This window comes from Hibiscus syriacus, unplaced genomic scaffold (assembly GCF_006381635.1).
Source record: "Hibiscus syriacus cultivar Baekdansim isolate YM2019G1 unplaced genomic scaffold, ASM638163v2 tig00111693_pilon, whole genome shotgun sequence".
NCBI lineage: Eukaryota > Viridiplantae > Streptophyta > Magnoliopsida > Malvales > Malvaceae > Hibiscus > Hibiscus syriacus.
This window is the reverse complement of record NW_024063156.1, coordinates 870827-896482: the sequence shown is the minus strand read 5'-3', so window position 1 is coordinate 896482 and position 25656 is coordinate 870827. Positions and strand designations below refer to the sequence as shown.

Here is a 25656-nt window from a genome sequence, read left to right as displayed (position 1 = left end):
CACGGAGGCGGCGGAGATAATTCTTCTGAAGGAAGTGACAATTCAGGAGGAGGAGAAGAAGAAGACGGAGGAGGTGGCATTCATCCTGGGATTATGAAATTTACAGAAGGTGATAGAGCATTCAGGGTTGCATTTAAGAACATTATAAAGAGGAATGTAGCTAATGATTCATTGGTAAAGCAGTTTCTAAACTCGGGTCTGTTTCATTTCAGAAGGGAAATTGTGTTTCCCCCCCCCCCGGCTCATTGTTATAGGGTCCCGTGTTATCTGGTCAATGATAATCTAAAGAAGAGAACTTGTTGCAGATTTATACGCCAGGGTATTCAGGTTCGTTTAACTCTTGCTGTTATTCTCCTCAGAACACAAATTATTTTATGTCACAAGATGCATAACTTGTCTGTTATTTCTTCAGTTGTGGGAGGTTGACGATTTGCAGATCAGGAATGGCCATTACAATGTTGTTCTCAACTAGCATGGGTTCATCTGTCAGAGGTTTTTGTTATTGTACTTTTCTGTCAAAAACATATCAGAAAAGTTTTACATTTATTCTCACATTACTGTGATTCGCAGTCTCGCATTAGATACTGGCCGAGATTCCAGCATTTTTGTCGCAAACAAATTAATTGATATGAACATCATTAAGATAACAAAGTTGATCATGCAAATGAATTCATTTTTCCCTGTTTCACTTCTCATCCTTTAAATCTTTTATCCTGTTCATTAGAACTTCCCAAACATGGACGCATGCTCTGCATTTCGTTTTGTCTTTAACCATGAATCGACTAAGAAGTATGTTGGGCACAAAAGTTTTGCACAGGAAACACAAGTACATGTGTTTCACTTTAAAAATTTCATGCGTCTCCTGCATTTCTCTTCTGAGATAAAACAACTTATTTCAGCTTAACTTGTATCTGAAAAGTACACCTTGCTTATGCTATGATTTGTAGTTGTACTAGAATAAATTAGATAATATATTTTCAGATTTTGAGCAAGTGTCTGTAATTTCTTGCAGTAATCTTTTCACTGGCCTTGCTTGTCGAACTTTACTTGATATTTTCCTGGTGCACTATCTTTGTTATCTCAGAAGTTTCAGTGTTTCTGAATGCAACGGTTGAAACTGTTTTCGTTTTATTTCTTCTGATCATGCAGAGAAACAGTTAACTTTTAAGAAATCTTCTTGATGTGGTTGAGGAAATACAGATAGCACGGTTAGAAATTAGAAATATGACACTTATCTGCTTTCATTCTCCATCAGGTACAGTTTTGTCATTATGTTATTTGTAACATGGTTTAAATCCTTGAATCAATGGCTTTGGAGAATTTGCAATTTGATTCTTTTTATGTTTATATTTTGGGGTGGACATTGGGTTGCTAAGGTTTGAACCAAGCCTCTTGTTACCAGCGGATCTCGGCAATTTGATTCTTCTCTTGAAACCAAAGTCGAGATTGATGGCTAGATCACTTTTCTTGTTAAATATATTACCTTTTGAAGCTTGTTTGTGTTTTCTCCGGCCTTGAAATTGTCTTATTTATTCTTTATTGTTATTTTTTATTGACTGGAATGGGGATAATTAATTTGAGGCTCCTAGATACCTTTTTCACTAGTGGTAGGATGGAATAACAGTCATGAAGCAAATAATGCTTAGGTTTCTTTCTTGAGTCAGTTGGACATACTCAAGGTAGAGTCTCTTATGTAATTACCATTCTAAGTTTTAAAGCTTCTATCTCATCCAGTTCTTTTTTGTAGTAGGGTTGTAAAAATGGTTTGGGCATAACCATACGTGGCTTGGCAAAGTAAAATCTGTTGCTTGAACTACTTTTGCACCTAGTCTGTTGAAAATACATGTTTTATCAGATTGAAACTTGATAGCACCCCTATGCTTTGCAGCTAAGCAGCTTGATTTGCAGCTTGGTTTCATTGATTTTGACAGTGGTATAAAGGTGACAGTGACTTGATGTGACGTGTTTGAACTGGTAATGTAAATTGTTCTTTGAACATTTTCACTAATAAACATTTTGTAAGTCTGATGCTATAACATTTTCATTTTAACTGGTTTAGTTTATAGCTGGTAAAGTCTGATACATTATTTTATCTGAATTGCCCAGTTTGAATGACGACTCTTGTCATGACATATTTGAACTGGTAAAGTTGCATAAATTGCCTCCTAAATGCTATCACCGATAAGCAAGCATTTTGCAAGTCTGATGTTTTATCTTATATCGGAATTGTAGAATGTATCTGGATTTAATATGTATTTTATTTTGTATTAAAGTTGTATTTTCTGATTATCCATTCAGATTTTTGTTCACTAGCTTGAACCAAAAGTGGGGGATAAGTTCAGATTCTTCAGTGAAAAGGGTTAATTTTTCAGCTTTCAGGTTGGTTAGGTAGGGAACCTCCTGCCTGCTATGAAGTATAGGTGGCTGTTCAGTCAACATTTCCCTATTTTACTAGTGAAAAAGTTGGCGATTTTACCGAAAATCACTATGATATGAAATAATTATCTATAAGTCATTGTTTCACCAAATTTTCTTAATCTAGCACCTTTTCTTATAAGGCTCGGTTCATCCGGCCTTTGAAGGGTTTCGTCCGAGTTGACGTCACATAATGAAAAACATGGATAACTTTATCCGAGTTGACGTCACGTAAGGACAGGCACGGATCGCCATCCGCGCTTTACTATTTTAAAATTTTAGAAAATAAAACTGATGAAGAATCGGGCAAAAATAACGAAAGAATACAAGAATTTTAACGAGGTTCGACAATGTGTTTACGTCCTCGATGCTTAGGCGGCACTAGAAGTTTTATTCAATGTCTCATAGGTTTAGGTTACATCTCTATTTATAATAAAAAAACATGATACATAATTACATAATTAACCTTGTACCGTACCCCCAACCCATATAATCTTAACTCCCTCTACGAGATTTTCTTTGTAAGGACAGTTGATGTTCGCTGCGTTCGCTTCGCTCACTCCGCTCCACCCCTTATCCTCTTTACTGGTGTATTTATGAGTCATACCTATAAAAAACTAAAAGGACTAACATCGTAATTTAATAGATATTAATTCCATGAGTTGAAGAACTTAACGGATTATTTTATATATGCATATTGGAGTGTTTAGGTTATGTTTATTGATAATGTGCAATAAAAACTAAAATGTGCATTTCTTGATGGACATATTTATATGTATTTACATTATCTTTAGTTATAAATATTAAGAATATAAAGCAAAATTTACGTAAAAAAATGAGAGTTCATATATTATTATTATTTATTTATTAAGTATTGATTGACATATTTTTTACACATTTATGTTATTATTATTGATCGATGGTCGGTTTATGATTTAACATGTACAACGTATGCATAATATTTTTAGAAAAAAATCAATATTCTTAAAGGAGTTTTTATGTTCTTTTTCAATTATTCAAATTACAATTCTTTTAAAGAGTTATTTATTATTATCATTTCTCCTCAAAATTTTCGAGAAGAGTAATATCAATAATTTCATCTTTAGCACTCTAAAATTATACGTATTATAAAAAAAATGTGTTAAATCGATAAAATTTAATATGTAATTATTTGGTGTGATTTTTCGGTGAAACCGAAAAAGTGATGTTGGGGAGTATAGAAAAGTTTAGAAGAAAAGGTAATTTTTGTGGTGGGGACATGGGGAATTTTGTTGGTATAATGTTATTATGTTATGATAATAAAGGTTATCAATCATTGAGAGATAAGGGCAGTTTGGGCAGTTGGATTTAGAGAGAAAATTGGAAAAAGTGAACCGATAAATCACTTTTTGTGGGGTTAAATCTGACAGGTCTCATCAACTTGTTCATTATTCATTCACAAATGCTTGCAAATGCCTTATCTGAATATATAGTTTGCTATTTGTGTTTTTCATTTCCTTTCAAAATTTTGGAGTTGTGGGATTGGGTTTCATGAATGATATTTTATAATTTTAAGATCTCTTACGGAAGTTAATCTCAATCTGATGTTGGGAGCAACTTACTATTCCACCTCACCCTTGTTCCATTACATATGAAAATAAGGATCCACTAATTATATCCTTTTAAAACCATGTGTTTTTAAATAAAAAAGATTTCTAAAATGTATGCATTCAAATATTTATTATTTTACAATTGGAATAAAAATTTCACATCTAAATATCGAATTCAGTGATTGATGTATGCGTTCAGATACTTTCTTATTAAATCCAAGTGAAAATTTTCCCGAACCTTCATTTTGTTTTTAAAAAATGTTTTTGTAATTTTAGTTTAAAAACATGCATATATTTACGGATAAGTCGTCTATATTTCATAATTATTATATTCAAGTCGTGTAATTTTGTGATTAAATTTAGATTAAATTATATTATTTGTTGTTGTTTTAAGCATGTCTTTGCCTTCACTGTTAAGTTTCTGACTAATTGGAATTGAAGCAAAGAGTCGCGTTATTCACAAGTAGAGAAAGACTTTTCAAGAAAGCATTTGAGAAGTTTTTCTTTTTTTGATCAATTTTTTTTTTTGTAAATTTATAAAAAAAAATTAATTACATAAATTCATTCATTTGTCTCTAATAATAAATTAATCACTGTATTTACCATCTTAGTCATTGAGTTTCCACACCCTCTTGACGGCGTGAACCGCCACAACAAGTGCATAGGTACCATGTTATAAAAGGATATTTTCCCTTTATCGAAACCTATTTTTAGGTCAATATTTTATTCAATTCCCGCTAAAAATTAGGCCGATTTTCAGATTTAGACACGCGACCCACTCTTAAGCCCGTACATTTATTTAATATAAAAATATTTTTTCCAGCATAATTTCAAAGGTAAATTACGTCATATTTCACTTAGTTTTGGATATTGTATCGTTTATATTATTAAACTTTCAATTGATTCAGATAGAACATTAATTTTAATTTTTACTTCAATTATACTATTGGAGTGTTAAATTTTAATGGCACGGTGATGTGGATGAATCTTTCTGTTACTGTAGTGATGTGAAAAAATGACATCATTTTGTCATGATTATTGATACCCAAAACGACATCGTTTTAGGCGTTAAACTTTAGGTGTGTATATATTTTATCACTAAATTTTAAAAATGTTCAATTTTAACCTTTTAGGCACTAAACTTTTCCAATCGTCATTCGTAATCAATCGTTGCCTTACATCAACCGTCTTTTATAGCAAGATCGATATCAATAAATTCTCACTCATCTAAATATCTTTATTCTCTTATGATTAGTTTCCCACAACCCACTCAAAATCAACATAAATCCATTTAAAAATTCGACGTGCTAATACTTCTATCTTCTTCGATAAGGCTAGTTTTGATATATGTTGTTCATATTCTCGAAATATTACTTCTAATTGTTTATATTTTTGAATAAATGCCCCAAACCCTTTAAATTTGATAAAGCCCCAAACCCCTAAAAATGATAGATATTTTTGTTTATTTCCACTAATCTTTAGTTAGTTTCACGAAAAATCAATCATATAAGAAGAAAGAATAGTGAAATACGAATGTTTTGGTATCGATCTTATTGTGAAAAGACCAACAATGATGGAGATAATTGGCTATCGAAGACAATTAGAAAAACACAGTGTCAAAAAGTGAAATGTTTAAAAGTTTAGTTGTAAAATTGATACACCCATAAAAGTTTAGTGCCTAAAATTATGTTATTTTAGGCATCAATGGTCGTATCATAATGATGTCATTTTGTTCATGTCATCACATTATTTGAATTTTAACGACCCATTGGCATATATGAAATCAAACTAAAGTTTACTCTATAATTAGAGTAATTGAAAGTTTAGTCACATAAATGATACAATGTCTAAAGTTAAGTGGTATTTAGTGAATTTACCCTAATTTCAATGTATATTAAAAACAAGGGAAAACTACATATTTAATACTTAAACTATTACTTTTATTCTATTTTGATATCCAAATTTTACCTTTTTTTAAAATCATCCATAACATTTAGTTTAGGTTTCAATTTGGTACCCCAATATTAAAACCTTAACGATGATGTTGACATGTTATTATAAGGTAATATCACATAATCATTGGAAAAACTAAAAAAAATGACATGTCAGTCGTTTTGTTAATTTTTTAACAACATGTATCAAATTAAAACTTAAACTAAACTTTAGGTATGATTTAAAAAAGTTTAAATATTAAAACATAACAAAAAGAATAGTTTAGGCATTGAAGATGTAGTTTACCCTAGAAACCATATAGGAATGTTGAAGCTTTTGGTAGGAGGGACCAAAGACAGGAGGGACCTAACTTTTTGTTTGAGGGTTGAAAAGGATAGTCTCCCACTTTCTGTTTGAGGATTGAAAAGGATACTCTACCACTTTCTGTTTGAGGATTGAAAAGGACACTCTACCGCTTTCTGTTTGAGGATTGAAAAGGATACTCTCCCACTTAGCCCATTGTGCCTTTCTTATCTACTTAAAAATATTTAATTTCTCTCTCATTGCACTTTTTAGCCGAGTCATCAAATTTCCCTTGTTCACCCACCATTTTCTATCTATTCCTTGCATCAACTCAAAACAGAGGGGAAAGCAAACAGAGCAAACGAACAAGGAAAGATAAATTCTGGAAAGCTCTTTGTTCTAGGGTTTCTCGTTGTAATTGTTTTTCTTTTAAATCATATCTATATTTCAATATTACAGCTAGTAACCGATCTTGTCATTCTCACGGTAAATTTCTTATCCTCTCTTCATCATGCTTTTAATTTGATTTTCCTTTCAGGGTCTTTTTCTTTTTCTCTTTTATTTGGGTTTTAGATTTACTTTTTTATTTGTTATTGTCTATGGGTTTGCTCGTTTGTTTATTGATATTCTGTTTTTCCCTCTTTGGGTTAATTTGTTTGTTTGTGTAGTTTTGCTCTGATTATGGAGTTCAGTCTTTGGTTTAAAGTTTTAAATTTTCCTTTGATTTATTAATTTTACATGTCCTGGAATGGAATTAGTTTTGCTTGTAGTTGTTTTATTGGGCTGCTTACTCTCTGCCTTTTCCTTTTTTATTTAAATTAAAAAGTAGTTTCATTTTTCCTTCTTATTTTATTTTGACTGTTTTAGTAGTCACGATAACTTTAAAATTTAATGAGGTATTTTCTCTCTTCTGCTTATTCTGTTTTGAGTGTGTGTATGTGTTATGCGTGTTAACTTATTCTCTTATTGACAATAAATCTATGTTACTCGCCTTGAGTGTAAGTGTTGTACGAGCTTATATGTAGAATAAGGGTATGATTATGACTAGATTTTTCTAAGTTTTTCTATAAATTTGGAGTATCCTTGGAGGTCATAAACTTGTTTCGAAGTGTTGGACACAAGTACTTAATGAAAATTGAAGAGCCTGAGCAATATAGCAATAATTTATTGTTTTCTGTTTGTTTCTGGGTGCTTGGAAGTTAGAACTGTTTACTTTTTGGCTGTAATTATAGAGAAAAATAGTGAGTCACTCTTAAACAATGCTGTGAACTCTTGGATGATCAAAGGGACTAATAGAATAATGGAATTTGAATTTTGAACCCTTTGCCATATAACTATTGTATGAGCAAAATTTAAGCACTTAAGCTACCCCATATAGTCAGTAGATAACTAGATATTGATTAGCTTGCTTTTACATCAAATATGAACTGGAATCTCTTCTAACAACAATCCTTTTTCCCCTCTCTAAATGGCAGATATTGAAGTGCATGCAGAAATAGTGGAGTGACAGAGTCTGGGATCATATGAGAAGTTACTTGCTCTGCTTGATACATAGTTTGCTTAGAAGTCTGTAAATTTTGGAGATAAATTTTAGGTTTTTGTTTGTTGTGTGATTGGAAAAATGGGTTACATTTGTGATTTCTGTGGGGATCAACCGTCGATGGTATATTGCCGGTCTGATGCTGCCTGTTTATGTTTGTCATGCGATCGGAATGTCCATTCTGCTAACGCACTGTCAAAACGGCACTCGAGAACATTGTTATGTGAAAGATGCAATTCACAGCCTGCTTTTGTTAGATGTTCTGAAGAAAAGGTTTCCCTCTGTCAGAACTGTGATTGGATGGGTCATGATGCCTCTACCTCGAATTCTATGCATAATAGGCAAACAATAAATTGTTACTCTGGTTGCCCATCATCTGGGGAACTTTCTTCCATATGGTCATTTTTTTCACAATCTGCTTGTGAGGAGGAACTAGGTCTGATGAGCATTTCTGAGAACATAGAGAGTAATTCTTGGGGCCCTACAGAAAATACCATTTGCTGGAATAGTGCTGGTGTGGCTGAAGTTAATTGTGATCTCAATGTGGATATGGGAAATGGCTGGGGTGGGACTTCAGTTCCTGAAATCAGATCAGCGGCACAACATATGGATCAGCCAGCCGGACCAACAGATACATCACTGACCAAGGTAAATGATGAACTTTGAATTTTTATCCTTGGCAAACTTAGATGCACTATTCTTGAGGTGCTTTCATGGGACAATATTAAAGAACTATGATAAGCATTTAAAGAGTGGGTTTAAATTTGCAAATGTTTCGTGCAATCTGCACTTAATAAGAAGAACAAATTACTAATGAGTGTTCAGGGATAACTGCACCTTCTGACCAGCCAGCCAGTTTGAGGCTAAAGTGACGAATTCCTTTTCTGATTAGTTTCTTCTGTGGAAGAACAATATGTCAATTTCCATTCCTTCCTTTTCATGGTTACCTTTTATGACGGAGTAGATGGTCCATCCAGAATATCTTTTTATTGAACTTGATTGGATTTTCATTTAAATGTAAAAGATTTCAATCTTTCAGTGAACCTACAGTATATCTTGTTTTTGTTTTCAGTGGTCTCTTTAGATATTTTTATCTCTTGGCCAAATAGTAACTCAAGTATTTGTGTACAAATAACTTTTCAAGAAGGCCTTAAAAGTAAAATTACTAAATCAGTAATCTGGTCCTCGGTTATATTTTTCGTCTTTTTCCTATTTTTGCCAAGGTTTCATAGTAGGAATCTAGATCTCTCTGATTTTACCCATATGAATTTCTTTCTGCTTCTAGGCTCATGCCACCATCTACATTGTTGAAGTTTTACATTTTTTAATTGAGAAGGAAAAGACCAGTGTAAAAGTGGTGGAAAAAAAAGAAACAGGGAAGTTATCAAAAATTTATTTTAACGTTAGAATAGTCATTAGAATAACCTCTCGTTATTCATGATTCTACAAAAATTAGCTTAGATGGCTCAAGTTCATTTCTAACATATTTGTGAAAATTTCTGTAGGTTTCCTTTAATTACTAGTAGAGATAATATGTTCCTTTCTTGAACCTTTTTTTAATTTCGTACTTCATTAATTTGCAGTTATTCTACCCTCAAACAAAGTGTCCCGGACTTGGTGAAGATGATCTGTATGATGACTTCAACATGGATGAAGTTGATTTGAACCTTGAAAACTATGAAGAACTCTTTGGGGCAACTCTCAATCACTCAGAAGAAGTTCTAGAGAATGGTGGAATTGATAGCTTATTTGGGACAAAAGACACACGTGCTGCTGATTCCAACTGTGAACCGCCCGCTGAGGTTAGTTTGTTTCTTTTATTCTTCCTTTGTTGTATCTGTATTATCTTTCTCTGAAGATAGTATTGTCATATTTCCAGTTTTTATACATTTTTTATGGTGTTCTTAGTATTTATGATATATAGCATATTTCAACTATTAGTTTTTTTTTGTGTAAATGGAAGCATTCATTGTCAAATTAAAACAGGGATAAATTGACAATCGTGAGAAGCTTTAATTTGATGAATTCTAGTTGTGGGCATGGTACAATTTATTACAGTTTGTACTAGATTTTCCATTCTGTTACTCAAAGCAAAATATTCGTTTTGGCGGAGTAACAATAGGATCAATGACCTTGATTTTCAGACATGACTAGTGTTTCCAAATGAAGTTTACTGTCCTTCCATTTTCCGTGTCTTCTTTTTGAATAATGATTAAAGGAAATTATCCCTTTTTACTTGTTTCAGTCGTTTCTAAAGGATCTTTCAGAAAAAAATGGGTTTCTAGAGGAAAACAATAACCTTGATTTTCAAAAGGAACCCTTCCACTTTTGGAAGTGTTGATTATATAGCCATTAAAGGTGATGAGATTAAGGATTCCGCAAGTTTGCAAATATACTAGTACTTGATCTTTCAGTGTCTTCTTGATCATTAATAATTCAAGTTTCTTGTAAAACATGTATGTCTTAACAGTTTACTTATGAACATGGGCACTTTAATCTGCTTGGATATTACATGTTTGTTTTATCTTCATTTGGAGTCATACTGTACATAATCAGTCATAATGCCCTGAGAATTTCAAGTTGTATTTGGAAAATATTCTTATGATAGGAGCATCCTTGTCCAGGGCTCCTCTGTTGGACTGGTCAATGAAATCCAGCCAGCATGCAGCAATGCAGCATCTGCTGATTCCTTGATGAGCAATAAAACCGATTCAATTCTGTGTTTTACGGCAAGGCATGCTCATTCAAGCCTCTCGTTTTCTGGCCTTACTGGAGAGAGCAATGTTGGAGATTATCAAGATTGTGGGGCTTCATCAATACTTCTAATGGGAGAGCCTCCTTGGTGTCCGCCATGTACTGAGAGCTCCTTCCCATCATCAACTCGAAGCGATGCTGTTATGCGTTACAAGGAAAAGAAGAAGACACGGAAGTAAGTGTACACTAATAAACCATATAGAATCTACATTTGTGAGTTTAGTGGTTCTTGCTTAACAAAGTTCTGGAACTTGGATGATCTTCCTTCTAATTCCTCTCCTGCTTCTGAATGTCTAGTTTTGGATTGATTTGCCACATGGTTTACTAATTAGGCGATAATCAATTTGGGAAGCACGTGGAGTCGTTACTTTCAGTCTTAACATTATATTTTTACTGCTAGTCTTGATTGCAAACCTTTAAAAGAAATTACTTATGTTAAACTTCTTCACTCTTGTTGCATGATAGGTTTGAGAAGCGAGTGCGATATGCCTCTCGCAAAGCAAGGGCTGATGTGAGAAAGCGAGTGAAGGGACGCTTTGTCAAAGCTGGTGATGCCTATGATTATGATCCATTGAACCAAACCAGAAGCTGCTGAGAGTACAATTTTTATAACCATGCTTAGAAAAAGGAAAGAAACACGTGATGTTAGTTTGGAAGAATTGATTATTCTTGCCTAAAATGAAGAAATCAATGCTCATCTTTCATTATTTTCTTGACTAGTTAAATGACAGGCTATGTATGGTTGTATCTCAAGTCCCCAGGTTTTATCACCAGATGTTGGAAACAAAATCACCACAAATAAATCACCGAGGCCTGGTTCTGCATTACCGTAAAAAGATTCATCGATTGGGACACCATTCATCGAGATTATATTGCCTTTCCCTCCAGCCAGGCCACTGATTTCAACCTGCAGTGTTCATATAAAAGCATGCAACTCTAATTTTGCTCATTCTTTCTTATTTGACATTTATGTACAGCGTATGGATCTTATCTTTCCAAGTTTTTTAATTTGTATGCCAAAAGTAAACAGCTGTGCTTCCTTGGTCGGACAATAAATATGCACTTTGTAATTCTCTCTCGTGTACACTACTGTATAATGTCTTGCTACTGTTTGGTGGGGTTCCCAAATCTCATTACATCATCTCATTCAACTCCAAATTTCCTACCTCTAAATTGGGTTGTTCCATTGGAATGATATAATTCCAGACCTTCTGGATTATATCAGTTTATTTACATGTGTGCTTATATTATACATTCATATTAGATTATTTATTTACATTTTTATCATATTATTGGTTGGTGTGATTCATTATATACAGAGTTAATGTTGTTTTTTCGAAGAGTAATGGTAATGGTGCCAATTTCTAAATCCTTCCTCTCTTGGGATCATATTCACTTCTAAGATAGGACTGAAAATGAACTGAATTAAACTTTATTATTATTGAGCTCGACTCGATTTAAAAATTCGTAAATTTAAAATTGTCAAACTCGATTCAAATTTGAAATAAAAATTGAACGTCGACTAAAATTTTCAAGCTCTCATTGTTAACTGGAAAGACGAACGTTAGCACCAAAGCATAATCCTGCAATCAAGAAATGAATCCCATGCCCTCCGCTGCTACTTCACCAACTCAATCCATTTTTTTTTCAGTTTCTGATACGAATTTAGAACAAAAGGTTTTCTAATTATTGTAAAATTCCTTGTAATGACATGGCTGATTGTAGACATCCTTCATATTTCTGCTGGTCGTCTTCTTCGTTGAATTTGGTTCTAATCCTTGTTATACCCTTGGTCGTGTTCTTACTTCTTGTCTCTACGTTTGTAATTCCTCAGCCTTCTACTTTGTCTCCGCCACGGACATGGAGGTTTGGCGCCCACATCTCCCATGGGTCCTCGACGGATTCTTCTTTCATGGAAGCTGAAACCTATAAACATGCCGCCGACACGTCTTTTTCAGACGCGTTTATTGTCAGCGACATTGATAATAATGTTACATCCACGACGAGAAGAGTTGTGAAGCGAACCAGCAAGTTGGAGAAGCTTGAAGCAAATATGGCGAAAGCCCGACCTCCATTAAAGAGGCTGCTCAAGCTCGGAACTCGACATCGGTTCATCAAGACCCAGATTATGTTCCTTAAGGTCCAATATACAGAAATGTAAACGCTTTCCATAGGTAGTACAAATAATAAATAAAATTTATGACTAATTTCCAATTTACTAATGTTCTTATTGAAATCAAATTGATTTAGGAGTTACTTAGAGATGGAGAAGCTTTTCAATATATGTGTATCAGGAAGGAGAGCCACCAATGTTCCATAATGGTCCATGTAAGAGCATATATTCTTCAGAAGGAAGGTTCATTCATGAAGTGGAAAGTGGAAATTTTTATACAACTCAAGAGTCTGATGACGCTTTGGTTTATTTCCTTCCATTCAGTGTTGCCATGCTGGTACGTTATCTCTACGAGCCTGAATCCCATAAAACCGACATTGGACGGGTCGTTGTCGACTACGTTGACCTCATTTCAAGCAGATATCGTTACTGGAATCGAAGCCTCGGTGCTGACCATTTCATGTTCTCCTGCCATGATTGGGTAAGTAAACTAATAAATATACATGTGGACTATTGGTTGATTACTCTTAATGTATTCGGTCATGAAATTTACTTGCAGGGGCCACTTGCATCACCCTATGTGCCTCTTTTGTTCAACAATTCCATTAGAGTTTTGTGCAATGCAAACACTTCTTAAGGGTTTAATCCAGCTAAAGATGCCTCATTTCCAGAAATCAATCTTGTAACCAATGAAGTGGAGACGATACTCGGCGGTCTTTCCTCCTCTCGCCGGTCCATTCTCGCCTTTTTCGCCGGCCATCTCCACGGATACATCCGGTTCCTCCTTCTGAACGAGTAGAAGGACAAACACGATCCGGATGTCCAAGTCTACGACCAACTTCCCAAAGGAGTTTCATACACGTCGAAGCTGAAAAACAGCAGGTTCTGCCTATGTCCAAGTGGATACGAAGTGGCGAGCCCCCGAATCGTAGAGGCCATCTATGCCGAATGTGTTCCAGTGTTGATTTCGGACGGTTTTGTGCCGCCGTTCAGCGATGTCCTGAACTGGAAATCAATCTTGTAACCAATGAAGTGGAGATTTTTTGGTCAGGTGACTAGTAAATGCCCAAGACTCGTGAAAATTGCAGGCACAGCAAATCTAATGATCAGTTGTCACATATATCGAAGGAGGCGGGTTGGGGCAATCCCCCTTGAAAATATGATCCGATCTATTTTCTTTTTCTTATTTTATAACTTAAAGAAATAATAAATACGGACGGTGTCCAATGGCTGTGATCTATACTTCTGATGACTGCTTGTGAAATGACAGCCACCCAATTATTAATTTCCAGTTTCTCTAAATATCAATTATAATCATTACGTAATTCCCATACCACCCTTCGTTCATTTCCACATCTGAAAAAGATCAATTCTTCTTCCAAGGGTGCGTCTTGTAATTTTGAGTAAACAATAATGTTAAATTCATTCCCCAAAATCCCATCAATTTCAGATCATCTTCCTTCCCTTTGGCCTACCTTAAAACTGCCGCTGCATATTGCATATTCACTTGTAATCTCAGTGAAATCGCGACAACACCAATGGCGACTATGGCTGCGATCGGTGCTTTAAGGTTACCTTCTTCAGCATCAAATGCTACTTCTATTTCTTCGAGTCGTAAACCCTCCGCCACTCAGAGCTTGTTTTTCTCAGCTTCCACTCTTTGTGGGGATAAGCTTATTTCAAAAATGGCTACCGGTTCCCCTGGAACGAAAAGAACTCCGTCAATTGTTTCGCCAAAAGCGGTATCCGATTCTAAGAACTCGCAGACATGCCTTGACCCCGATGCTAGTCGCGTAAGTTTCAGCTTATCACCGAATATTTTGTCTGATTGAAAATGAGAAAGAAAAAAAATGCCGATACGCATTTGATTGATCAAATAACTGAAAGGCGAAAGGCTTTATGTTTTTTTTGCTTGAAATTGGGGAATTTGCTTGTTTTTTGGCAGAGTGTTTTGGGGATTATTTTGGGAGGTGGAGCAGGGACAAGGCTTTACCCACTAACAAAGAAGAGAGCTAAGCCGGCTGTTCCATTAGGAGCAAACTATAGGCTGATCGATATTCCTGTTAGCAATTGCTTGAACAGTAACATATCGAAAATCTACGTTCTGACTCAATTCAATTCTGCTTCTCTGAACCGCCACCTTTCCCGCGCATATGCTAGTAACATGGGTGGTTACAAGAACGAAGGGTTCGTCGAGGTTCTTGCTGCTCAGCAGAGTCCTGAGAACCCAAACTGGTTCCAGGTTAGTCGCTACTGAAATGTGTTTTGAATTCTTTCTGGAATTTTGGATTTTAACTTTAGAAAATTATCTTTGAATGTATAGGGGACAGCTGATGCTGTGAGGCAATACTTGTGGTTGCTTGAGGAGCATAATATTTTGGAATTCTTGGTTCTTGCTGGGGACCATTTATATAGAATGGACTACGAAAGGTTCATTCAGGCGCACAGAGAGACTGATGCTGATATCACTGTAGCTGCATTACCGATGGATGAAAAACGGGCTACTGCTTTTGGTCTGATGAAGATCGATGAAGAAGGTCGTATAATTGAATTTGCTGAGAAACCCAAGGGCGACCAACTAAAAGCTATGAAGGTATTGAAGTTATGCTGTTACTGTTCTTCTGGTTCTGGTTTTGATTATTATGCTGTTGTTTTAGGTCGATACAACAATTTTAGGACTTGATAATGAGAGAGCAAAGAGATGCCTTACATTGCTAGTATGGGCATATATGTTTTCAGTAAAGATGTGATGTTGAATCTTCTTCGAGACAAATTTCCGGGTGCTAATGATTTCGGAAGTGAAGTTATTCCAGGTGCTACTTCCATTGGACTGAGGGTAAGTTTCTTTTGGTATATTACTCCCTTTGAATGGCTGCTATGATCATCGAGATGACCAGTATTCTTGTATAAGGAATAGATGAGCTTATCTGACAACAAAGTAACTAGTTTGTTTGCATTTTAGCATATAGCAGTCAAGTCCTTTTTCACTTTTATGAAAAACTTCCATCTTGTTTAAGCACGATATACTTCTGCAGCAGCATATTTAATAAGTTGAATATCTGGAGATTTGAACTGTGTTTTGTCTTGTTTCTAGCAATTAACAGTTTTAAATAAAAAGAATATTTCCAAGATATACATTCATTTTGTGAGCAGCTTAAGTGGGATTGTACTCTCATAAGTGTATCTCCTAAACTCTTGCAACAAGTTTGTTATGTATGCTTCGTTGATGCTTCAGTGCTTTTGCCTGAATGGAGTTCGTTTATGTTGTCGTATTTATTTTTTCTTCAAATCAGTGTGAATTACTAATTCTGGAGGTCTAATTGCTTGTTAACCTATCTAGGTGCAAGCTTACTTGTATGATGGCTACTGGGAGGACATTGGTACCATCGAGGCATTTTATAATGCAAATCTGGGAATCACTAAAAAGCCTTTGCCAGATTTCAGGTAGTTCTGGTTCATAAATGCACAAGTATTTGACTAGCTTGGTTATAAATATAATTACTGTGTTGGCTCTGCACTTCAGCTTCTATGACCGTTCGGCTCCAATCTACACCCAACCTCGTTATTTGCCACCATCCAAAATGCTTGATGCTGATGTTACAGATAGTGTTATTGGTGAGGGTTGTGTTATTAAGGTGAGTACCCCTGGGGCTAGGTTGATAAGTTGTTTAGTTTTTCTGGTTGGAGATGGTTTCTAATATTCACAGGATAAATGGAAATTAGACAACTTTTATGAGTTAATCCTCTGCATATTTTGGTTAATTACAGAACTGTAAAATTCACCATTCTGTTGTTGGTCTTCGATCTTGCATTTCCGAGGGTGCAATCATAGAAGATACCTTACTGATGGGAGCAGATTATTATGAGGTAGTGTAACCTCAGAGTTATTAGCTCTCTTTTCTATCCCTTTCTTTAATATATCATTTTCGTATGTGAGTCACCCTCAGTAATCTGTATTTCCTCATTGTCTTCCTCCAGACTGATGCAGACAGGAGGTTTTTGTCTGCAAAGGGCAGTGTTCCAATCGGTATCGGAAAGAACTCACATATCAAGAGAGCCATTATTGACAAGAATGCTCGAATCGGAGACAATGTGAAGGTTGGTCATTATTTTATTTGTTAATTTACTGTGATTTCTTTTATGGTTTCAACACAGTAATTAAACCCTTCTCCTTGAAAAGAGGCGTGTTTACTGACAATTTGCTAACAAATATCACCTTGACGCTCTGCTGCTTGGATTCCCTAGTTCCTTTTTTGATGACACTCTCTGTAGATGAATCCCAATGCAATAATAAAAAGAAGAAGAAAAATACAAGTTTTGCAGCATTTATGGTTGACTCACAAATTTGGAACTATTTATTTATCACATTTAATAATTCTATGTTCATGAAATTCTCGAGGTTAGATCTTAACCAAGAATGATGGTTTTTTACAGATCATCAACAGCGACAACGTTCAAGAAGCTGCAAGGGAAACAGATGGATATTTCATCAAGAGTGGGATTGTGACAGTAATCAAGGATGCCTTGATTCCCAGTGGAACTGCAATCTAAGAAGGCAAAGCAGAGGTACCGTTCCATTAGTTTTTCTCTGAGAAAGTAATGCAATAGCAAATTACTACCACTTACCCCTCATGTGTAGTGCCTTTTCTTCTTTTCTCTTCTAATATGATGTATACTTTTAGGTACTATAATATAAATATATATTAAATAGTGAGAGGACCTGCAAAATGAAACAATGCAGTCAAGAAATCTGCAATAAATTATTAGTTTCAGCTTAAATAAATAAATAAAAAAACTATTGGCAATAAATTATGTGCAATGCTAATAATGTTTTATTAACTTGAAATTATGTCAGTTAAAGCGAAAAGATAGAAAAATTCATGTTTACATGGTGTGTATTTATATAATGATTTTAGAATTTATATGTTTTGCACTAATGGTGTATAAATTTTATACCCAATCAGTAAATTAGATTATACCACATGGCCAACTTATATTACAGTTAAATTTACTTAATTTAATTTCTAATGATATCTTATTCACCGATGATCAGGCAACATTAATGTATAATCAAAAATAAATTTTGATTACACTCACGTATTCTGATATTTAAAACAACTCAATATCAATCATTCAATTATCTATGTTGTCATCTTGTCCTCCACAATTTCTGAAACTTCAGAGTTTGTTTTTAATGCTCTTGAAAAGGATATGAAGATTCTCACCTTGGAATGGAATGGGTGATGGAAAAGGTTTGAAAAGTTTACTCTTTTAGCTCCAATCTCCATCATTTGAAAGAGAGAGAATGAGAAAATATAACAATACTGAAAATCAAGTAATTTGTATTCCAAGTCCACGTCCAAACAAGTTAGGACCATTAATTAGTGTGCAATCTTCGACAAATGGGTAATTTGTATTCCAAGTCCCCCAACTCTTTAACACAATCCCAAAAAAAACCTATTTCAAATTCATTTTAGGTCCAATCCTCGTTCGATTTAATCCATACTTGACCCACCATCACTAAACAAGTTCGCTTTTTCTTCATCTAAACTCGGGTGAAATTACGAACTTTAACTCCGAAATTTGGGACTTTACAAACAATTTTAATGGTTATTATTTTATACATTAGTAATAAAACCATTTTTATAAACAATTTTAATTTATTGCCATGTATATTTTTTATCTTAATAAAATGTTGTTATATAATCTTAATTAAATCTGTCCATTAAAATATAAATGATTATTATTTGATATATTAATAGTGTTATTCTTTTTTATAAATAATTTTAATTTATTGTTGAGTGTTTTTAATTAATGTTTAAATAAACAATTAAACTATCAATTTTCAAATAATTATACAAATATAAAAAATCATTTTTAGTAGACAAAAAAAAAGAATTTATGACATTATTCAATAGATATTTTTATATTAAAAACTTGATTACAATGAGAAAGGATTGTTATATGAAAACTTATTAAAATGAAATCGGAATTAGAAGACGGGTGACATTTGCTATGCCCGTCGTCGACTTATGGTCGATTTCGGTGGTGTCATTTGAAAACGTGGAGGATTTCGAGCTGGACGTTGACTCCTCCAATTCACTGGAGGATCTTCCCTTGCACTTCGATGACTTATACGATCCAATTTTTCTTGTCATATTAGAAACACCAATCAAAAGAGTGAGTACACATAGCAACTTGTGAAATATATATATATATATATATATATATATATATATATATATATATATATATATATATATATATATATATATATATATATACGTAAAAATATAACGAAATTACTATTGATTTTAATCTTTGAGTTTATGGGGGAAAGAAGTAAAAGAAGTTGTTCCCTCTTTTTGTCTAATTATATATGATAAGCAAATATTTTTTAATTCAAATTTAGGTTTGTAATATATAAATAAATAACTTTATGTATTAAAATATTCTAAGGATTTAAAATTTGACATAATGCCAAAATAGCCCCCCAACATTTACCAAAATGGTCATTTTGCCCCCTATTCTTTTTTTAATAGCATTTTGGCCCCCAACGTTTCACTTTGGGACAAAAAGTTCCCTCTATAGATGAAAATCACTAGTTAATATACTATTAACGCTCCAAAATAAAAATATTTTTAACCTAAAATGAAACGTTAAGGGCCAAAATGCCCTAGAAAAAAAGAACAAGGGACAAAGTGATTATTTTATCAAACATTATGGGTCTTTTTGTCCTAAAATAAAACGTTGGAGGTCAAAATGCTAAAAAATATAATAGATGGCAAAATGACTATTTTGATAAACGTTAGGGGCTATTTTTGGTATTATCCTTAAAATTAAATAGGTACCTTTGATAGCCGAGAAGTGAGGAATCCTTGCTTGAACAAAGGAACTCAGCAATGATAAAAGTAGAAAGGCAAGGAAAACGGCACCACTCTTCATCGTTTTGCTACCTTTTTTTGCTTTGCAAGTTTTAGAGTTCAAGCTCTTAATTTAACCATACATAAAGAAACATTAATATATATATATATATAGTAAAATAATTGATATCCACATAGAATAATATGAATATATATATATATATAGTAAAATAATTGATATCCACATAGAATAATATGAATATTTCAAAGGAACGTTAATATCGACATAGAAAATATCAATATTTCAAAGGAAAAACCTCTTCATTTTCTCATTTGTTCTAGCTCACACAGGGAACACGCAGCTGACTTTCCCTCTCCAACGTAAGTCGACCGCAGTGTGAGCTTCACCTACCAAAATTTTTGAGGAAAAAAAAAACATTCAGACATTATTCAGTCACGCCTGTCTTACAAGCTGAATATTTGATAATATATTAGTGTTAAATATTTGATAGTGTATAGTACTTTCGGATTTAACAAGATTAATCTCTGCATAAATTTTTAAGCACATATACATAGGCAGAGGTCATATGTAGTTCCTACAAAAAATATGTTTAAAAATCATTTTAAATATATTTTTTAAAATTTCTCAAATATTTAATTAAAATGATTTTAAAAATATATTGTTCAAACATTCAATTAAGATAGTTTAAAGAAAAAATTTAAATCTTTAAATTATAGAATCAAAGAAATTTTGTAATTTTTCCTCTTCTTTCTTTAGTATGAACAAAGATAAATCAATAAAACTAGAATCGTAAATAGAGGCCAGTAACTTAGAAAGTCTTAGTCATCTAAAGAGTTTTCTTGTATTTTCTTCTATTTATTGACCAAATGAAATTGTTTTATTTTTCTGAAGAAAATTCTTTTAGACGACAATGTTTTCTTATATTGTGTAGTTCCTTCTCTTTTATTTTTGTTTATTTTTCTTCATTCGCAGGGAAGAAAAGAAAGAGTATTGAATTCTCTATCTATGTAAATTAGAATTTTTTTTCTCTTCAGACTATTTAAATTTTAGATATTAAATTTAATTCTAAATTATATAAATCATAAAATTTTAAGTATTTAATTTTTATTATTAATAAATTAAATAACTAATACTAACACATTAAATAGTTTTAACCTAAAAACAAATTGATATGTTTACAAATATTTTTTTTTTACATTTTAAATAATTTTTCTTCTAGGGTTTTTTTTACACCTTAAATTTAAAGAAAAATAACAAAAATTTCTAATTTACATATAAAGAATTTATTTATTTTATTGTTTTTCTTCAATGTGAATAATAATAAAAAAAAACTAGAATCATAAATAGGAACCACATAATCTAAGAAAAACTGGGTTATCTAAAATATTTTCTTAAAAAATAAACAAAACTAGAATCATAAGGAGCCACATAATCAAGGAAGCATGCTCTTATATATTCTTCAACTTATGATCAAATAAAATTATTGTGTTTTTCTTGAGAAAAATCTTTTAAATGACTCGGGCTTTCTTGTATCATGTAATTCCTAATTACGTTTCTAATTTTATCTTCATTTACATTAAAGAAAAGAAAGAAAAAATATTAAATTCTTCACACACATTAAAGAAAAGAAAGAAAAAAATTTATCTATAAACATCAAATCAAGTGAAATTCGGCCATTAGAAGATTCATAGGGAATGCTAATTCCAGATTTACAAAGTTTTCAAAAAAGTTTTACAACATTGTAGCAAATTTCTCCATAATATAGGCAAAAGAGGAGATAACAGTAACTTCTACTTTTTACATTATCAGCCACCAACCTAATTTAGTGAGAGATAACCACAAAACAGACATATTATCATCCAGAAACATTACCTTAGTCTAGAAAGGAATCAGTGCCCCCTAGTTAATTTTCGGGTCCTCTTCGGCCATAATTTTCTTCCACTTATCCTTAAGGTCAACCGGAATACGATGCTGTCGAAAACATTATGACCGAATTCCATAATTTTCCTCCAGGGGATGTTTTGTTTGCAGTCAGTGAAAATCTTCGCACTCCCTCCTGAACGGCAGTCCATAAAAAGAAGTTGATGTAACAAAAAAAAATAAATTGATTGGTTAGCCATTGGCAAGCAGTTAATAAGTTAGCAAATCAAAGTTTATGTTTCAAATATAATGAAAAGAAAACATGAATGTTGCATAAATTGATTTGAATAGATCCCAAAACTTAATATGTACATGCACCAAATACAGTATGGTGTTCATAGTTATACCTTCAGTATGTCTACCTCTTCAGTTGTCCAAGGTAATGGCTTACGTTTTCCATTACCCAGTATCGGATTCATACTGCAATTTAGATGAAATAAACAAGGTAATATCAGTATAATAGGAGTTGACAGGGAATCAGAACACTAACTACAATCTATCAACAAATAAACATGACTCCTTTAATGAATATTACCTTAATCACAATGTAAATCATGAACAACTTACATTTGCTGGTTTAATTCTTGACATTGGACCGAGTATTCAGCTGTTGTAGCTTTTCCTTGGAGGTTTTTCATCTTATCATTGGCACTGGTACCTGGTTGAAAGGAGGGAATCTTTGGTGAATCTACTTGCCAAAGTCGTGCCCTATTAGCTGTGTTTGATGCGCATTCGACGGACAACTGTCCCGGCATCCAAATCAGGTGATACAAACTCAAAACTATCAATGCAGGCACCTTGGATGTAGCATCTTTTGTCATATGTGCTGTACTAGTTCCTATTGCATTTGGCCGAACTAGCCCATCCGTCCCGTTCTTCCCTTGGTTATCTTCCAATAAACCTGTAACTTCAGAAGTTCCATTAGTTGATAAATAAAGTGTATCATTCACAATTTCAAAAGTTTGGGTTGTATGATGTATACGCCAAGCATTCTCATTACTTGCATCATTTTCACTGTTTCTATATCCTCCTCTTGCATTATTTGTCCATCTGCAACATTGTCAACCCCATGAGCTTTGGAGGTACTTTCATCAACAGATTTCTCTTTGCCTTGGACACAATACACATGGTTTGCTCCTGATTACAATATATTGTCTGATTACCATCATCATTAGACCATTTCCACAATCTCCAGAATTTTCTTTCCTTGATGTCGATAGACTAGCTGCTTCATGTGCCTGCTTCATCTTCCTGCTTCTCTCCGTTTCCATCATTCAGCTTCGAATGTATAAAGTTTAACAATTCCTTCTTTGCCAACAAAGCTTCCTTTCTCAATTCTTCAGTCCTTGCTACACATGCTTGTGCCAACAATAAGGACAGTAGAATTTACCGGTATCGTCAAAATCGGGTTCAGTACTCATGTGCGCCTTGTGCATAGCAATGGGGCAATCATTTTCGCTGCAAACCAAGACCGGACTGCTTCCTCCACTGCAGCTATAAGAAAGCCTCCTACCAATCAGCAAGGATACATTTCACTCCTGCAGATTCACCCATCCTCAACACAATCTGGAACTACAGCATTGTCATCCTCATCCTTCTCATTAACATCATCAGGAACCAAATCATTATCATAATAGCCAGCAATGCCTCTACCACTGCCATCACCACCACCTTCCTTCTCAGTGTCATCATCCTTAACATCATCGCTATTATTAGCATTATCTTGACTAGAACCAATGTCCGCTGATTCTCCATTTTCATTACCATGTAAATGATATTCTTCATTATCGTCATCCTATGCCAAAAAATATATGTATAAAAATGCAGAAATGAGACATATTGTACTATAATATTGCAAAAGAAAAGAACTATCAACAGTGGCGGTACTCGGAACCAGATTTTGGAGGGACCTAACTATTTTTTTTAAATAAAGGGATTCGATGAAATTTTAAAAAAATATGGGAGCCAAATTAAAATACTTAAAAACACAAAGTCCAATTGAAAATTTAAAGGGACTAAATTAAAATTTTCGAAACTTGTATGGACTTAATTTTCCCCCAAATCTTGAGGGGGCAAAGACCCTCTCAAGCTATCATCATTGTCCTCCCCTTACTATCAAGTGAAACGAAACGAAAAAGTGGAACAGAATATTCTCACAATTGGTTACTCTAAAGTCGAAGATTCCCGGGAAACAAACAGAAAGTAGGGGAAAACAAAAACAATAGAAGGGAAAGGTACCTGATAGTGGAGTGGATAGATGTATTGGACGTTTGAAGGAGGGATGGAATTCCTTGGTCTGCGCTTAAAGGCCGGAGTTTTTTTTCTCATTTTTTTTCTTTCCAAATTTGAAGGAGCGGAGGGTTTTCTTTTTTTTTTTCGAATGGCAAGAGGGGAATCGCTGATTCAGTTTGGTAGTAGGTTCAACAGAGAGCTTCTGGGTTTGTTTTCACGATTCAGCGGGAATTTTGCCGGGCTGGGAAGTTGGAAAATTTTCCCTTTCAATATGCCTCGACTAAGCCCGGCACTAAACTCGGATGAAAAATAGTTACAAATAAATTTAATTGTATCATAAGTTAAAATCGAAAATTAGAGTTAAATATATTAAAAATTAAGAGAAAATAACTTCAGTGACCAAAAATGCCTTATAATATACGATTTTAATCAATTTTTTTTGGATTTACCAAAATGAACAACTAAATCGCAATGCGATCGATAATTCGCAACGCGATCTCCGATATCGCAAATCAGTTTCCAGATTCGCAACGCGATTCTGACTATCGCATTGCGATTTCCCAAATTCGCATTGCGATTTTCCTAATTCGCAATGCGAATACGTAAATCGCAACACGAATTTGGAAAATCACAATGCGAATACGTAAATCGCAATGCGAATCTGTAAATCGCAATGAGATTCTGACTATCGCAATACTGAATTTCAAATTCGCAACTCGATTTCTGAATTCGCAACAGGTTTTAATTTCGCAACACAAATGTTTTGGGTATATAACTACGCAACAACATCAACTCATAACCTAAATCCCTAAATCGCAACTCATTCCATCTCCATCTATCACTCTCTCCGGCGACATCCGTTCCTATATCCAACGACATCCTTCCCCATCCGGCAACAGGTTTTAGTTTCGCAGCTCGTTTGTTTAGTAAATTAATTTACAATAATGAAATCATCTAATGTTGATAATGTTTGGATAGATTTGTGTTTTGGAAGGTCATGGGAGAATGTTCATGGTGTTTTACAATATATGTCTTTACCCATGAATCTTCAACTAAAACTGTCATTAAAAAAGTTAACTTATGAAACTCTAATGTTACGTGTTGCAAATAAATTGAATTTAGAGCCCCTAAGTGGATTTAGGCTATCTTATCAGAGAAATGGTAAAGTTTATTTGTTAACCGACAATGAAGATGTTGAACGATTCATTGCTTACATTAGTGTTTCAAGTGATGATGTTACATTATATGTTGTTGAACCTAGAAGTAGTGAAGTTGGGTCAGTAACGAGTAGTAATCAACTAAGTTTTTCGACCCCAGTTTATGGTGCTCAAAATTTAATGGTTCCACCACAATTTCATCATCAAGCAAATATTGTTTCACCACATTTCTAATACCCACAATCTCAAAACCCACAACCTTTCCTAATCCAAATCCCAATCAACTTTCAGCACCAAATTCGGTTTTCGTATTGACCAGTTAGACAATGATGAGCCAACAGAAAAAATTGTGAGTACTAGTCAGTATTCGAAATTTGATCTTGGTCAATACCCGGACTTTGTTCTTGGTCAATACTCGGATTTTGATGATTTTTCAGAAGAAGAAACAGACCCTGCGTGTAATGATTTTGATAATGGTCAATACCCGAATTTTGATGATGAAACAGCCGTTGCCGAGGAAGATGTTGTTGATGATAATGAGGAGGAAGTTACGACTGTAAATGAACATGTTGAACATCTATTCTGTAATTCATATAACACTTAAGAATAAAAAGAAGAAGAAGAAATCCCCAAAGAAAAGTCCCCGAAGAAAACGCCACGGAATATAACTGGAATATGCCAAATTACTTCAGATACCGGAAGAAGAGTTGGTAAAGATAGCAGTTGATTGTTACACAAAAATTATTCGTATCAAGAAGATGATTGTTTTGATACAAGGAAGACTTGAAGATAGCTTTGTATACGAATGTGTGGAAG

The 25656-nt window shown here is 33.8% G+C and overlaps 3 protein-coding genes, 2 long non-coding RNA genes and 1 pseudogene across 6 annotated transcripts; 5 read left to right on the top strand and 1 right to left on the bottom strand.

The window, feature by feature from the left end:
* Nucleotides 1-268: 268 nt before the first annotated feature.
* LOC120167670 lies at nt 269-618 on the top strand. Its single transcript, XR_005520063.1, has 3 exons — nt 269-327; nt 413-492; nt 571-618. It is a non-coding gene; the product is annotated as an uncharacterized LOC120167670 (long non-coding RNA).
* A 103-nt stretch (nt 619-721) lies between these two features.
* On the top strand, nt 722-1975 carry LOC120167669. The gene is made up of 3 exons (XR_005520062.1): nt 722-826; nt 1150-1255; nt 1889-1975. It is a non-coding gene; the product is annotated as an uncharacterized LOC120167669 (long non-coding RNA).
* Nucleotides 1976-6567: 4592 nt separating this feature from the next.
* LOC120167646 (zinc finger protein CONSTANS-LIKE 9-like) lies at nt 6568-11600 on the top strand. Its single transcript, XM_039176594.1, has 5 exons — nt 6568-6725; nt 7715-8427; nt 9363-9581; nt 10404-10708; nt 10999-11600. The coding sequence occupies exons 2-5, from the start codon at nt 7861-7863 to the stop codon at nt 11126-11128; spliced, it is 1221 nt and encodes a 406-aa protein (XP_039032525.1). The 5' UTR covers nt 6568-6725; nt 7715-7860; the 3' UTR covers nt 11129-11600.
* A 644-nt stretch (nt 11601-12244) lies between these two features.
* On the top strand, nt 12245-13670 carry LOC120167778 (annotated as a pseudogene).
* Nucleotides 13671-14142: 472 nt separating this feature from the next.
* Nucleotides 14143-17226, top strand: LOC120167751 (glucose-1-phosphate adenylyltransferase small subunit, chloroplastic-like). Its single transcript, XM_039176672.1, is given in 10 exon segments — nt 14143-14439; nt 14592-14888; nt 14970-15239; nt 15304-15337; nt 15340-15482; nt 15987-16090; nt 16170-16281; nt 16415-16513; nt 16625-16744; nt 17081-17226. Coding segments are annotated over 10 exon segments (1551 nt in total). The 5' UTR covers nt 14143-14184; the 3' UTR covers nt 17198-17226.
* Nucleotides 17227-21211: 3985 nt separating this feature from the next.
* LOC120167655 lies at nt 21212-23967 on the bottom strand. Of its 2 annotated transcripts, XM_039176603.1 has the most exons (5): nt 23690-23967; nt 22452-23246; nt 22019-22352; nt 21799-21871; nt 21212-21587 (listed from the first exon to the last, which is right to left on the bottom strand). In XM_039176603.1, exons 3-5 carry the CDS (start codon nt 22270-22272, stop codon nt 21486-21488), a joined length of 429 nt encoding a protein of 142 aa, XP_039032534.1. In that variant the 5' UTR covers nt 22273-22352; nt 22452-23246; nt 23690-23967; the 3' UTR covers nt 21212-21485. The 2 variants fall into 2 exon arrangements, with proteins under 2 accessions (XP_039032534.1, XP_039032535.1); XM_039176604.1 differs by lacking the exons at nt 21212-21587; nt 21799-21871 and having other exon boundaries at nt 22059-22352.
* Nucleotides 23968-25656: the final 1689 nt, after the last annotated feature.